The sequence below is a fragment of the Lepisosteus platostomus genome, chromosome 27, assembly GCF_059453375.1.
Source record: "Lepisosteus platostomus isolate fLepPlt1 chromosome 27, fLepPlt1.hap1, whole genome shotgun sequence".
Classification (NCBI taxonomy): domain Eukaryota; kingdom Metazoa; phylum Chordata; class Actinopteri; order Semionotiformes; family Lepisosteidae; genus Lepisosteus; species Lepisosteus platostomus.
This window is the reverse complement of record NC_142637.1, coordinates 3,306,083-3,319,310: the sequence shown is the minus strand read 5'-3', so window position 1 is coordinate 3,319,310 and position 13,228 is coordinate 3,306,083. Positions and strand designations below refer to the sequence as shown.

Sequence of the window (13,228 nt, the reverse complement as noted above, 5' to 3'; positions counted from 1 at the left end):
ATAATTTAAATGGGCTAAGTATCAGACCCCCTCCTTTCACACTGATTGAAATCTCTTATTTCACAGCAGTGCACACTTCAGTCTGTTCTTACATGCTGTACTCCCTGTTCGTCACTAAGGTACAGCAAAATCCGATGACATACAGTACTAGCTGGGATGTGGTTCTCTGTGTATGGATTCATTATCAGCTTTAAATGAATAAATGCTGTTATGGCCTTCTGAAAGTTTGCTGTTGTAAATCCATTGTGATAGCAGCCTTAAATCGTGTTCAGGCTGGCACTGAAACTGGAAACCAGGCCAAAGCAAAACTGGAGCAGAACCATGCAGAACCTGTGCCCATAAATGTTCGTGATGGTGCTCCAGAACTCAGATCATTTTAATCACTGGTGAAATTAATCTGAACACCTCTGCAAAGAATCCACATACGATAACAATACAAACAAAATCTGCTGGAAGCGAAGTCTCATTCCTTTTATGTCATGTTTCTGATGATTTATTTTCCAGGTTACTCTTCGGTGCTTCCTAATTGGATTCTCTAGAGTATGTTAATGTTAAGAGGAGGTGAATTTACTGTGCTAGCATTACTTTTCTGTCAACACTGGCTTGCAGAATGGCTAAAACCACTTACTTGGCTGAGCAACAGGAGACAACATGAAAGGTCCTATTAATTGTGTCGATGCTTGAATGTATAATGGGACTCTTGGCACCTATTTTTCCATATCTTCTCTTCCCTTTCTCCATACAAGAGTCCTACGGTGTAATTCTGACCTCGAACGCTTTTCAGCTACAACCTGCTAATGCCACCAGTTACCTGCTAATTCTCCAACATTAAGGGCTCTTCAAAATATTCATATTTCAGGCCACTCTTGTAGTTTTAGGATGGGTGCTGGTACAGAGCACAGACTCCTTACTATCAGTGTTGTTCTAAGGACAACCGGCCTGTTAAAAAAAAACAGTCCTGCAGAACCGCTACCTCAATTTACTACCACTACCTCAATTCTGACAGACGGAGCTTCCTGTTTTCGTTCGTATTGCTCAAGTGTGATTAATTGTAGTTTCTCCCCATTTCATTGTGTACTGTAGTTAATAAACAGAAATGCCAACCTATCATGGTCACATGCAGTGGAAAGTATTACTTTAATGACAAAGAAGCTGTGTGGCTTTCATCAGAATTTTTCAAGGCGGCCAAAAATAACTGAAACTGAAGGTTTCCTCCGAGGGGGCGTTAGAAAGTAAAAGATGGCAGTTCTTTACAGTGGTTGGTAAGTCCCAAGCAGGAGTACCTATGTCAATATGAAAGCGTGGTAGTTCTTCTTATGGTCTGGACTGTTCCTCCTGCTTCTGTCTCACAAAGGCTGTTATAAATGTCACAGCCCACAGTCAAAATCACAGAAGTTTCCACAGACTTGTGACCTCAGTTTTCTAAAAGCATTTATCAAGTAGCTTTGCTTCTCGGGGGTTTACGGTGTGTGTTCGGATTGTATCGTACTGTGTTCTTCTAAGTTATTTTAAGTCATATTATTTCCCAGCTGCAGCCAGAGTCTTTATGTAAGCTGAGAACTGGGAACATGGCTGAGGGCTCCCTGCAAACACCTGTCCCTGTTGCTGCTTCTCTGCTGCTGCAGGTCTCGAAGAGCTGCACACAAGGCCATCAGCACGTGAGAGCTATTGCAGTAGGAGAACTGCTGTAGGCTTATCCAGCGGCAAGACTGAATCAGAGTGGCTTGGGGTGCACAGAGGATTATAGGGGGGTCTGATCCCAATCCAAGGAGCCTCAAGGTGTCCCCTCAATCCTTGATTTCATTTTTGGGTTCACTCCCTTAACCTTTGCCTTTGTAAGCTGATTCAACAAGGTTTAGCTACTCTTGGTGTTGTGGATGTCTTTAGCTAATTCGTAGTTCACCTCATCTGTCTTTGTAATTTCCTCCATAAGAGTTCCAGTACCCAGATATTGAATACGACCCTTGTGCTGGCACAGTTTCTTTGCCTTGGCTCTTGTAGAGCTCAGCGTCAAGTAAAAAGCCCTGCTTCTGACCTATAAAGCTCTGTATGACTGTGGTCTCTGATTTTGTGAAAAAACGGGTGACCTGCTTCTCTCGAGTCATTCTCATGGGTCTGAGGTTGTGGCTCTGCCCAGGATCCTTAGGGAAGATAAAAAAAAACTGTAAACCGTAAGTGGCAGACCATTCTCTTTCAGAGCTCCCACATTGTGGGCTGACCTGCCCCTATTAATAAAAGAAACCCTCCAGCGCTATTTTCAATAAAATGTTTTAACCTGAAATGATAACCTAAAGTTTGGAACTGTGCTTATTATCTTTACTACTTGGCAGTATTATTATAAGTATGTTTTAAGTTTTTTATTCTATAGTTTAACTCCACACTGCTGGGAGCTACTGGTTTCTGTCGTTGTGTTAATTACACTCTTGTGAAATGCTGTGTGGATAAAAAAAGCTTGGTTGATTATTATATCTGGGCACCCTTGGTATTTAGTCCTCAAAACGTATAACAAGAATGATAGGGGCAACTTAGGATATGGCACAAAAAAACATCAGAGGTCCTCACACACGCAGAAAGAGAGTCCATGACGTTACATGTTACTGCAGGTCTCCTGTCGAGTCCAGATTCAATTACAGAGCAACCTGTTATTTAGACGCTTTCCTACACATCCACTTTCACTTCATTCCTCTGTGTTCCTTCCTCTTCTATAACTTGCTCTTTATAACTGATGCCTGTCAGTGAGCATTGCGGTGAAGTGCTGTACCATCCGCCGACCGGACGCTCTCCTGACTCTCTCTAGCTGGGGTCATACAGGAGACAGACACGGGATCAAGCACGATCTTTCAGGTCAAAACTCTGGATGATACCGTTGCCAGTCAAATTGTACGTCAGGGGCCTTCTTTGAAATGGCTCTCTGCTCTGGCCGAGAAGATTCGCGTTTTTGGTGACGAAGCTAGTCGGTATGATTTAACTGCTACGTGTAATGTATGTAAGTACTGATCTTTGTGCCGATACGGATATCCAAAGCTTCCATCACCATACGAGACAACTTTTCTATAGTTTCTATAGATTTTCCAAATTCTAACTTGGAATCTTTAGGTTTTATTGCTTTTCTTAAACGACTGTTTCTGACAACATCTTTCAAGCCCGGAATGTACAGTAGCTGTTCTTAAAATACCAGAAACCCCACTTTTTGATCCATCATTCAGGAATTGTATATTTATTTTACTATTAGCTTTTTACCTGTAGTCTTATCCAGCAGTTTTTTTTAAGTCAAAGCTTTTTGAAACCTTGGAGATTATTACTGCCATAAGAGTGATTATTATTTCTTTCTGTAAGGCTTATGGACTTACTGGATATCACTTGATTTCTTATTGATTCCTAAGCGTGTGGATGTTTAATCTTTAATCCCTGGTAAGGATTTTTTTCATGATTTGAATCTGCAATTTTCCTTACCTGCACTGACACTACAAAACCAATGATTTAATTTTCAGAATGTTTGAAGACATTGTTCGCTATTGGCTAGTTAAGAATTAGGCGACTTACCAGTAACGCACAATAACCTATCGGATGTGAGTTTGAATATGCGCTTCTAGTTTGAAAGTCACTGTTCAAAACCTAGAAAGCCCTAGAACTTGCCTGTATTATTAGAAATTTAAACATGGTGCACTGACGGTCCTGGAGCTTTAGAAACGCACCCGATCTCTTCTCCTGTGCCCGAGCAGCCATGGTGGGCTTCCTGACATTGGTGGAGCCTGTGGTCATTATCAACACCGTGGGCAGCTCCTTTTACGATGCTGCCCTGACTCTGGCTGTCTACAACCGCAGCCTGGAAACGGCCATGGGGCAAAGCGACCAGGCCCAAGCCCTCTCCTCCCGGTTCTTCTTCGTCCAGAGCTCGTTGGCTTCCCTGCTGTCCCTGCTCTCCACCGTGGCCCTGGGCCGCCTGGCGGATCGCAGGGGGCCGCGCGTCCTGCTGGCCGTGCCCCAGGTGGGCTCGGTGCTCAGCAAGGCGCTCCTGCTGCTCTTCCTGCTGCTCCGGCTGCCGCTGTGGGTGCTGTACCTGGGGGCGGCGCTGCACGGGCTGAGCGGGGGCTCGCCGGCCTACTGGGGCGGCCTGGTGTCGGTGGCAGCCCTGCGGTCGGGGGAGGGCGCGCGCAGCCTGCGGATCAACACGGTGGAGCTCTTCAGCGGCCTGGCGGGCATCGCCGGGGGGCTGGTGTCGGGGTACATCTACCGGCTGGGCCAGTCGGGGGTTGCACTGACGGTGGTGGCCTTGTTAGTGTGTGCAGTGGGGCTCCTCTACTCCCTGTTCCTCCTGGATTATCCTTCGCCATCCGGCACGGGAGGTCGGGAGGGCTACCGCCAGCTGGCCGCCTCCCCGGAGGGAGGGCCGATCGACCGCAGCGCACTGGCGCTCCTCTTTGCCTCCATGATCCTGTTCGTCCTGGGCATGTCCGGGGCAGAGAACGTGCTGTGTCTTTTTGTGCTGAAGCCGCCCCTGGCCTGGGACTCAGTGTGGGCAGGCTATGGGCGGGCTGCCACCAATGCCATGTACCTGACCAGCTTCCTGGGCGTGCTGGTGCTCTCCCGCTGGCTCGGCGACAGGGCGCTCATCCTCCTGGGCATCGTCTCCAACTGCACAGGCATGGCTGTGCTGGCCTTCGCCAGCCAAAGCTGGGTCTACTTCCTGGGTGAGTACTAGAGCTCACCAGCTGGCTGTAATCCCGAATAAACGGTTGTGTGGTTCACAGGGAAGAATAATAATGATCACTTTTTTTTTATAAAGCAGCTTTCCAAACCCAAGGGTGCTGTACAAAGTGCTAGAGAAAAAGACAAAAATGTACAATGTACAATAATTTATGAAAAAATAAATTAAATTCAACCAGAACATACAGGCTTATACAGATAGAATGTAGAAGAGTGTTAGGAAGCCCATAGAATAAAGAGTTGCAGGAATTAAGCCTTGATGTTATAAATGCATGAATCAGGCACTCAGCATCGTATATTGATAAAAATGCCTAATACAAATATAGCAGACCTCTGGTAAGTCGAATTACAGCTCTGGAGATGCTGCCAGGCCACTGTAATTGCTAAGAAGCAATTTCAAAATATATTAGATTTGACAAAAAGGCACGTGAACAGTGAGTACTACTGGCAAATAATTTTGATTCATAGAAAATATTGCAAAGAATATTGTAGGGAATAAATCTCATATGAAACAATAATACTTTATTGTCTGATTTCTCAGAAATTTGGCTTCATTCAAAGCAGTTATGCTTTGCACACACAGAAACATGCAAAACATTACAAATAAATATAACATAACAGACATCTATCTGTAAATATTCATTTCACCCCACTCCTAAAGAAATCCACATAACTACCCTGTAAATTTGCTCCCCCACAATTACACTCAATCCATATAATTACACACCACCCCTTCACACAATCCACTGATTGCACTTGCCCATAAAGCATTACTCCTTAACTGTGAGCTCATTATGAGTAAAGTGATTAAGGGATAAAAGGATTCCTCATTTCATTAAATCTACATTGAGTGCTTTAAAACCTCTGATTGAAGGCATGAGCTGATATGCTTAATGCACAATGTGCAAGTGATCAGCAGAGGTACTAACAGTCTCATCATACACCTGGCTCACAGTGTTCCAGCTTCCTGTAGTAAGGGTTTGCCTACAGCTAGCTTCTGCTAATTTTAACTCCATGTCCCCCTGCAGCTCGCGGAATCATGATGTTCGCCTGTATCCCAATGCCCACCATCAAATCCCAGCTCTCCAAGATAACGGACGCTCAGCTGTATGGTGAGAACTTGTCATACTGTCACGCTGCCTTCTTCTGCCTCAGGAGGTGCTGATTGTGGACAGCCCCTAGGCACCCATCTTGGCAGGAGACAGTTCATTCGATTTAATTCTCCAGCATCTTAAGAACTGGAAAATGGTGATATATTAAGAAAAATAATTAGCTCAATTAAGCATTTCAGGTGCAACAAATACCTGACGAGACAGGGCGTTGAGGACTCCTGCATCTGACCTGTGTTGTTCGTTCATTTATTTCAAACAATCCTTCATAGAAGAGTTTTCAGTCAGAACATTTAGGGGCCGGCTAGGAGGGCCACAAAAACAAGTGGACACTTTTCAATCCCAGTCTAGCAACTGTGTGACAGCATCTCTCTTCAAAGGTGAATCTACTCTTATAGCACTTATGCTGCATCTGTTGGCCTACAATTCTATTCTGCCCTACATGTAAGTGTGAGGGGACTCAAAGCTAGTTTCAAAGCCCCTGGTTTAAGAGACAGACGTGTTCCATAAAGGATGGATTTAGGAGTTAGATTACGGAAAGGAGAATCATGTACAGAATAAGGGCTCTGCAGTAAAAATAGCAAAATTAGAGAAGGTTAAAAATAATGATGTTTTGTTTGCATTTGCTGGAGCTGAGTTTAATATTTTGACTCAAAACGCTCTCTGACTTGTGATATAAAACCTGCACCCCCCCCTTTCTGCTGAGCCCTCACCTGTTCTGTATCTACATGCTCATGCTTGGGTTGCAAATTTCAGCTCCAAATAAAGCTTGATTACTGCAACGACAAAGCTGGCAATCAGCTGATTGTGTTGTCGGTTGGTTGCATTTGACGAGTATAGGGCAAGTAGTGTAATACTTCACTGCTCCACTAGGTGGTAGTCGAGTTGTTTACTAAAAGGCTGTCTGTCCAGGAAGAGAGGGTTCTAGCGCTCATGACGTTTCAGGGGAAGGAGCAACATCCTGGAAAGATATCTAAAAAAATCTCATTGCTTTTAGTCTTCCGGAGTTGAGAAACTCATGTTATGGCCATAACCCATAATATTCAGAATCGAAAGATTAATGTTTGAATGTTTTAATTTGTTGCTGGACTTGGAAAGAACAAATCGCAACTGGAAAAACAGGTTGTCCTGAATTATTGTGGCTGGTACTGTGCACTAATAAACATCCAGCAATCAGAACTTACAGTTTTTTGGCTCAGAATTTGTCTTAGTCAATGCAAAACCAGTTCTTTGATTCTGAAAAGCTCTGCTAAAGTGTGAATATTGGTCCATATACAGCAAGTGCATGATCATGAAGATGTAGTGGCACTTTGGAACATGATGGAATGAGTTCTCATATCACTTGAGTTACTCCAATGCACCTGTTATTTGTTGTTAGTTTTAGACTTTTGTTTATTTAAATGTGAAGAATTCTGTATACAGTGATGATTCCCAAGAAAAAATCAAAACCGAAACAAAACAAAAAATCACGACTGAAATGCTGTGTCTTGTCTGTGATAGGGTGATGTCTAAAGGCGTGTGGGTCCTGTACTTGTGTCCTTCTGCAGGCCGTGTCTTCGGCTGGCTGCAGTCCTGCCTGGCTCTGACCGATCTCCTGTCTGTACTCCTCTTCACCTCCATCTACCCCCTCACCCTGGACTGGTACAGCGGCTTCAGCTTCCTGCTCTCCTGCCTCATCAGCTACCTCAGCGTGGTGCCCATCCTGTAAGTGTGCCTCCCAGCTTTGCAGACAAACAGCTTTCCCTCTTTCCTTTCCTCCTGTCACTCACAATATTCACTGTGTATAATATACAGCCCGACACATTGAAGTGAGATTGCCCCAAGACAGTGGCATATTTCCAAAGTGTCTCCCTATCTGTGGTAGAAATGGCATCTGTTTAAAGGGACTCCTGAAACAAATCTAACAGAAAAACATTTTTGTCTGATCCCTGTGCTTGTTGTTATGGTTATTTTGCTGTAGTTGTGTGCGATCTGTGCCAGGCCTTCTCCTTTTATTACAGCATTTAAAATAGCTCTTGCAAACAATTCTTAAGGTTGGGCCAAAGGAAATGAGAAAAGGGAAGTACAGTATATATGTGTGTGGCACCACAGAGCGCCGGAAAAAAATGTTCACATATCCCTAAAACAAAATGCAATTGTTGTTTGTATCATTTAGAAATTATTTAAAGCACATACTACCCCAATCCAGGGTCATGGGATGCCAGAGCTTAGCCCAGCAAGCAACGGGCACAATGCCAGCTACACCCTGGACAGGACACCAGTCCAAAACAGGCCACAGACACAAACATAGACACGCACACAGTCCCACCAGGGCCAGTTTTCCCAGAAGTGAATTAACCTACCTGTATGTTCCTGCACTGTGGGAACTGTACCCTGAGGGAACCCAGGCAGAACATATGAACTCCACACAGCAGGCCCCACATACTATAATATACATACATCACTAACTCTGGCAGTGCAGTTACCACAGGTGTCTATTTCAGTATGATGTCTTTCTAAGGCTTCTTCCTTGCCCCATTTTCACCAGGTGGCTGCACTGGAGAAGAGCCAAGCCAGGATATACAGAAATTCCTGGAAGGAATTCTCCCATCTGCACTCTCAACACTGCAGACCCCTGAAAAAACTGCCTGATGAGATCTGGTTCACATAAAAAGGAGTGCACCCTGCTCTTCTTAAAACTAGGACTTATTCTTTAAAGATGACTTTTTCAAAACACTACACTTGAATTTGTATCAGGCTTCCAGTAGAATTGAGGACATAATCAGAAACTTCACTCTTCTTATCCACATACCAACAAAAGCTTTCAGAAATTCTGTATATACTTAAGACAATCAGACCCGTGATTGATGTCTGGCCATTAAAAGTTAGCTTTTTAATGTAGCTCCTACAAATAGCAGAATTCTTGGAGATATAGTCATGCTTTCAACTTTTAAGCTGACCGCACCACACACACACATAAAGGGTTTCAGATAAGATCTCTTGGGTATTTAAGGGAGGGGACAGAGAAGAGAACGGGGAACAGCCACAGAGTGGCATTTAAGGTGTAATAACTGTCTTGGCAACTGGGACAGTGATGTGGTAGAGGAGCCGTGAACTGAGTTGCTTATGGCAAGCTAGAACTGCAAAGCATCGAACTGCACATCCCTGAAAGAGGTGGAGAGTTTTTGCATTGGAAACAATACCATACGACAACTACCGACTCGCCAGGACTGCTAGCGGAGGAGAAACAAGTTCAACATTAAACATTCTTTCTGTGTGGAATTTCCTGTTTTGTCAGGGGGAGCAGAAGGTGGTGGGAGGGGGGGGCTGATTAATATCTTTAATGGAAGTCAGATTTTGAAGTTGTGGTCACCATAGAGCGCTCCATTTCCTCCCCCCTCGGCGCTAAGTGTGAGCAAACTGAGTGGCGTTTCTCTTCCGGATGGCCAGGACCTGCTGGCTGAGGACCTTCACCATCCTCTCGATTCGCGCCCAGGTCAGGGCTTTGCGGACGAACCAGATGTCATCCCAGTGGCTCTGCAGGGGTCTGCAGGCAACATAGAAGGGGTCGCTGGGAGTGATGTAGCCCGTCTGGCGTTTGCGGGCGTACTCCTTGAAGTCCTGCACGGGGCAGCGGTCCAGGTTGTCCAGCAGGGCGCGCAGGCACAGGGGCCGAGGTGGGGAGGCGCTGGGGTCCCGCCACTCCAGGTACTCCACCGCCCCGCCGTCACCGTTGCTCGTCCGGCTCTCCTTGACCAGGCAGAAGTTGCCGAAGCGGACGGGCCACTCGCCCCGCAGGTGGCGCCGCCCGAAGGCGCGGATGTTGTTGAGGAGGACCAGGTTGAGCAAGCTCCCGGGACTGAAGCGTCCCAGGACCCCCATCAGGCGCAGCTCCGTTTCCTCCTCCTGGCTGACGCCCTCCAGTACCTCCATCTCGCTCTCCTTCTCCCGCCACCACAGCTGCTGGAAGCGGGCCTGCAGCGCCTCCCGGGAGCCGGCGAACTCGGGGGACTTGAGCAGGCTCAGGCTGGAGCCCTCCTGCCGGACGTAGCGGTCCAGGGCCCGGTGGTAGAACACCAGGGAGCCGGAGCTGAATTCGGCCCCGTTGGCTCGCCGCAGGGTGCTGAAGAACTCCGCCAGCAGGGCGTCCAGCTCCTGGGGGGGGAGGGCACCCATGGGGCGTATCTCCTGGGGGCTCCGCGCCCGCAGCCAGTCCTTAAAGACCTTGACGTCGGCCATCAGCCGAGCGCGGCTTTTACCTTCCGCACTTCTGGGAGTCTCTGAAGAGGAAACGGTTAAGAGACGTCAATGTGTTAGAATATGAGTAATTAATAATAATTCCTTACACTTATATAGTGTTTTTCTGGACACCCCACTGAAAGCACTTTACAGGTCATGGGGACTCCCCTCCCCCACCAGCAGTGTGCAGCCTCACCTGGATGATGCACCAGTACTCTCCCCACACACCAGCTCTCAGTGAGGAGGAGAGCAGAATGATGAAGCCAGTTCAGAGATACTATTTTTGAGAATCAGCCTTGGATTTTTAATAACCACGAAGAGTCAGGATCTTTGTTTTATGTCTCATCTGAACTACGGCGCATTATTCACAGTACAGTGTCCCCATTGCTATACTGGGGCATTAGGACTCACACAGACTGTGGGGGGAGTGCTCCCTACTGGTCCCACTCACCGCCTTTGCTTCCCCAGGAGGTTTCCAGAAGTGGATGGCTTGGGCACTTGCTTCTATTTCATTACAGAATCTCAAGTCAAACAACACCTCCTTTCAGATAATTAAACCTTTCCCACCAATAAAGTGCTTGCTAATTCTGGAAAAGACCTTAACACTTGTTGTTCCAAGGTGGTTTGCTTCTGCATTAAAGGGTTTCAGTGCCAAGTGAAAATATTTTGTAAAGTCATTGTCCCTGGAATGAAACGTGACATGTTTCCATGTATATTTCAGCTTCAATAACCATATTTTGCTCATGCATTCACACATTAAAAATGTTTTCTTTCCCTTCAACTGGTCCTGGCTAAGACATGAGACCATAACACTCACTCTCACACACCGCTAAACTCACTTTTTGTAGTTTGGCTTTTTGCTGTCTCCTTGTTTGTGTCGTCGGGACAAAGGCTGAACTTAGCACAGGGAGAATCCTCAGATGTACCAGGCCGTTCAGCTGTGGGGATAACGCTGCTGTTGCTCGAATTGCCTTCGGCAGTTTGGTCTGCTTTTGGAAGGTCTTCAGCCTCCGAATGAGCCGTGGGTGAGGAAGTTATGGTATCAGAGCTGATGATGATATACTCTGCCGCAACATCAGGGACGCTCTTGGTCTCCATCACAGGGGTGACTGTCCCACCCCAGGGCTGGGCATTGAGAGGGCTGAGCAGCCTGGCTTTTTCCGAATCACGGGTTTCTTCTGCTTGAAGCTCATCTCTGGCCATATTGATCACGACCGTCTTCTGCTCTTGAAGTGGGGTGCCGTAATCCGCCCAGAACGCCCCCTTTTCTTCTTTCACCTCGATGTTGAATGCAGTTGTGTTCTGCCCGTCTGTGGGCTCTTCCTTTGCGACCTTCCCAGGCTGGGCCAGTGCGGTGCCCCCACCGCCGGGCTCTTCCTCCTCTTCGATGAAGAGCTCGCCCTCGGTGCTGGAGTCGTTCTTCTCCGGGGAGGGGGTCGCAGGGCTGCGGTCGCTCAGCTTGGAGGCGCCCTCCCTGTTCCCGCTGGGCTCCCTGCGGAATCTGGTGTGCCAATCCCACTGCCGGTGCTTCCTCTTCCGGCTGGCGCGGTGCCCCCCGGCTGCTATCGGAGGCCTGGCCAGGGCGAGGGGCCAGTTGTAGCCATGCCCAGCTGCACACATCCATATCACCGTGCACTTGCCCACCTCCTCTGTCCGGAGCACGCCCTCGTGCCACGGCACCTGCGGGCAGATGGTGGCATGGGAGTGCACCCAGGTCATCAGATTGGTCAGGTCAGCCAGCAGGGAATCCAGCTGGCAGCCCACCACCTTCTCCTGCCCAGGAGACACAGGAAGAACGCGAGTCAGTTTAAGAACACTCCCTATCGGTCTCATTTCCATCCTTTAAATCAGTGAATCACTGAGCCATTCGCAGTCTGTAGAAATGCCCTGTTACAACCCCCTTTACAGCATAAGTTACAACTCTCATTGTAACTTATGTAATTGTGGTCTCCCCTCTCCTTGTTTGTTTTCTCTAAGACACTTTGAGAAGCCACCTTTAAAGGCATTATTATTATTATTATTATTATTATTATTATTATTATTATTATTATTATTATTATTATTATTATAATACACCTAGTTCTTAATTACATTACTCACAAATGTGTGAATTAGTTCTTCCGTCTTCTAAAACGTTGTCTTTACCTGTGCCATTTCTTTAAGAAACCGGGAAGCTGCGGGCTTCTCTGCACGTCCGGAAGTTCGGTCGCTTGACAGGTGAGGAGACAGGTGTGTCTTGCTCTTGCTGGGCTCGAAGTAGTGTCCAGAACAGGTGGTTTAATGAGTAGCCCCCTCCTGTCACCCGTGATCGTTAGACCCAGAGAGAGCGCTCGCTCCTAGTGACAGCTTGACTTCAAAAAATGCGCCCAGCATTTTCAAATAAACTTGCCAACCAACACGATGTCATCATGACTACCACTCGTTTTGAACGTAACTGTGTTTGTTCGAAATACTGCAGCTTGATGTAGGTGTCCCCCTGGTTTTTGTTTATTAAACAGAATGTAGTATTTTGTATTCATTCACCTTGTGTTTTCAACACATTTGGTTTGAACAATTGTAAATACTACATTTTTAATACATTCAAAAAAACAAATATGTAATATTTGTTTGTTTTTAATGTGGCATTTTTACAGCGGCTGTATTTTGAAATAGTTTGATAAAGAAAGCAGCAGTAGTTAATTACTATCTCCATTAGATGGCAGTCATTCGCCTATAATAATGTCCATAAATCCAGTTTTACGGGAAGGAATTAAATCGGCGCCCTCTCAGCGTTTTAGTGACTGTTCTGTTTTTAAAACGGCTTCTAAATTACTATTTTGAATTTTCTTTCGTGAACATCAGCCAAAGGCTGAAAGTCTCTTTCGAAAGTCACGTGATATTACGAAGGCTGAGATATTTGATTGACGTGAATTCAAAACGAAAGAAAAAAACTTATTTTTAACACAGATACAGCCGAAACCAAAAACTGATGTGTACAGCATCTTCGGGGTTGAAGATTTAAAGAACGATTAAAGAATGCATACGCATAAACTAATTATTAGGTGAATCTTTTGTAAATGTGCTTTTAAAACATCCAAATAGTAGTTGATGTCAGTTCTGACTTGATGCATTTTTAATAAGTATTTAATATCAGAATTATGACGGTGGTCAGTAACTTTAAAAACCACCGCAAAGCAAAAACCGAGAGGCCTTTC

At 46.1% G+C, this 13,228-nt stretch overlaps 2 protein-coding genes across 3 annotated transcripts; one reads left to right on the top strand and one right to left on the bottom strand.

Annotated features, from left to right (window-relative positions):
- Nucleotides 1-108: 108 nt before the first annotated feature.
- On the top strand, nt 109-8,696 carry LOC148639005 (solute carrier family 46 member 2). The gene is made up of 4 exons (XM_088621771.1): nt 109-4,691; nt 5,736-5,819; nt 7,364-7,520; nt 8,344-8,696. Exons 1-4 carry the CDS (start codon nt 3,725-3,727, stop codon nt 8,432-8,434), a joined length of 1,299 nt encoding a protein of 432 aa, XP_088477897.1. The 5' UTR covers nt 109-3,724; the 3' UTR covers nt 8,435-8,696.
- Nucleotides 8,660-12,403, bottom strand: LOC148639004 (uncharacterized). 2 transcript variants are annotated; one of them, XM_088621770.1, is made up of 3 exons: nt 12,135-12,403; nt 10,874-11,807; nt 8,660-10,075 (listed from the first exon to the last, which is right to left on the bottom strand). In XM_088621770.1, exons 2-3 carry the CDS (start codon nt 11,751-11,753, stop codon nt 9,201-9,203), a joined length of 1,755 nt encoding a protein of 584 aa, XP_088477896.1. In that variant the 5' UTR covers nt 11,754-11,807; nt 12,135-12,403; the 3' UTR covers nt 8,660-9,200. The 2 variants fall into 2 exon arrangements, with proteins under 2 accessions (XP_088477896.1, XP_088477894.1); XM_088621768.1 differs by having other exon boundaries at nt 12,180-12,403.
- Between the last annotated feature and the right edge of the window lie 825 nt (nt 12,404-13,228).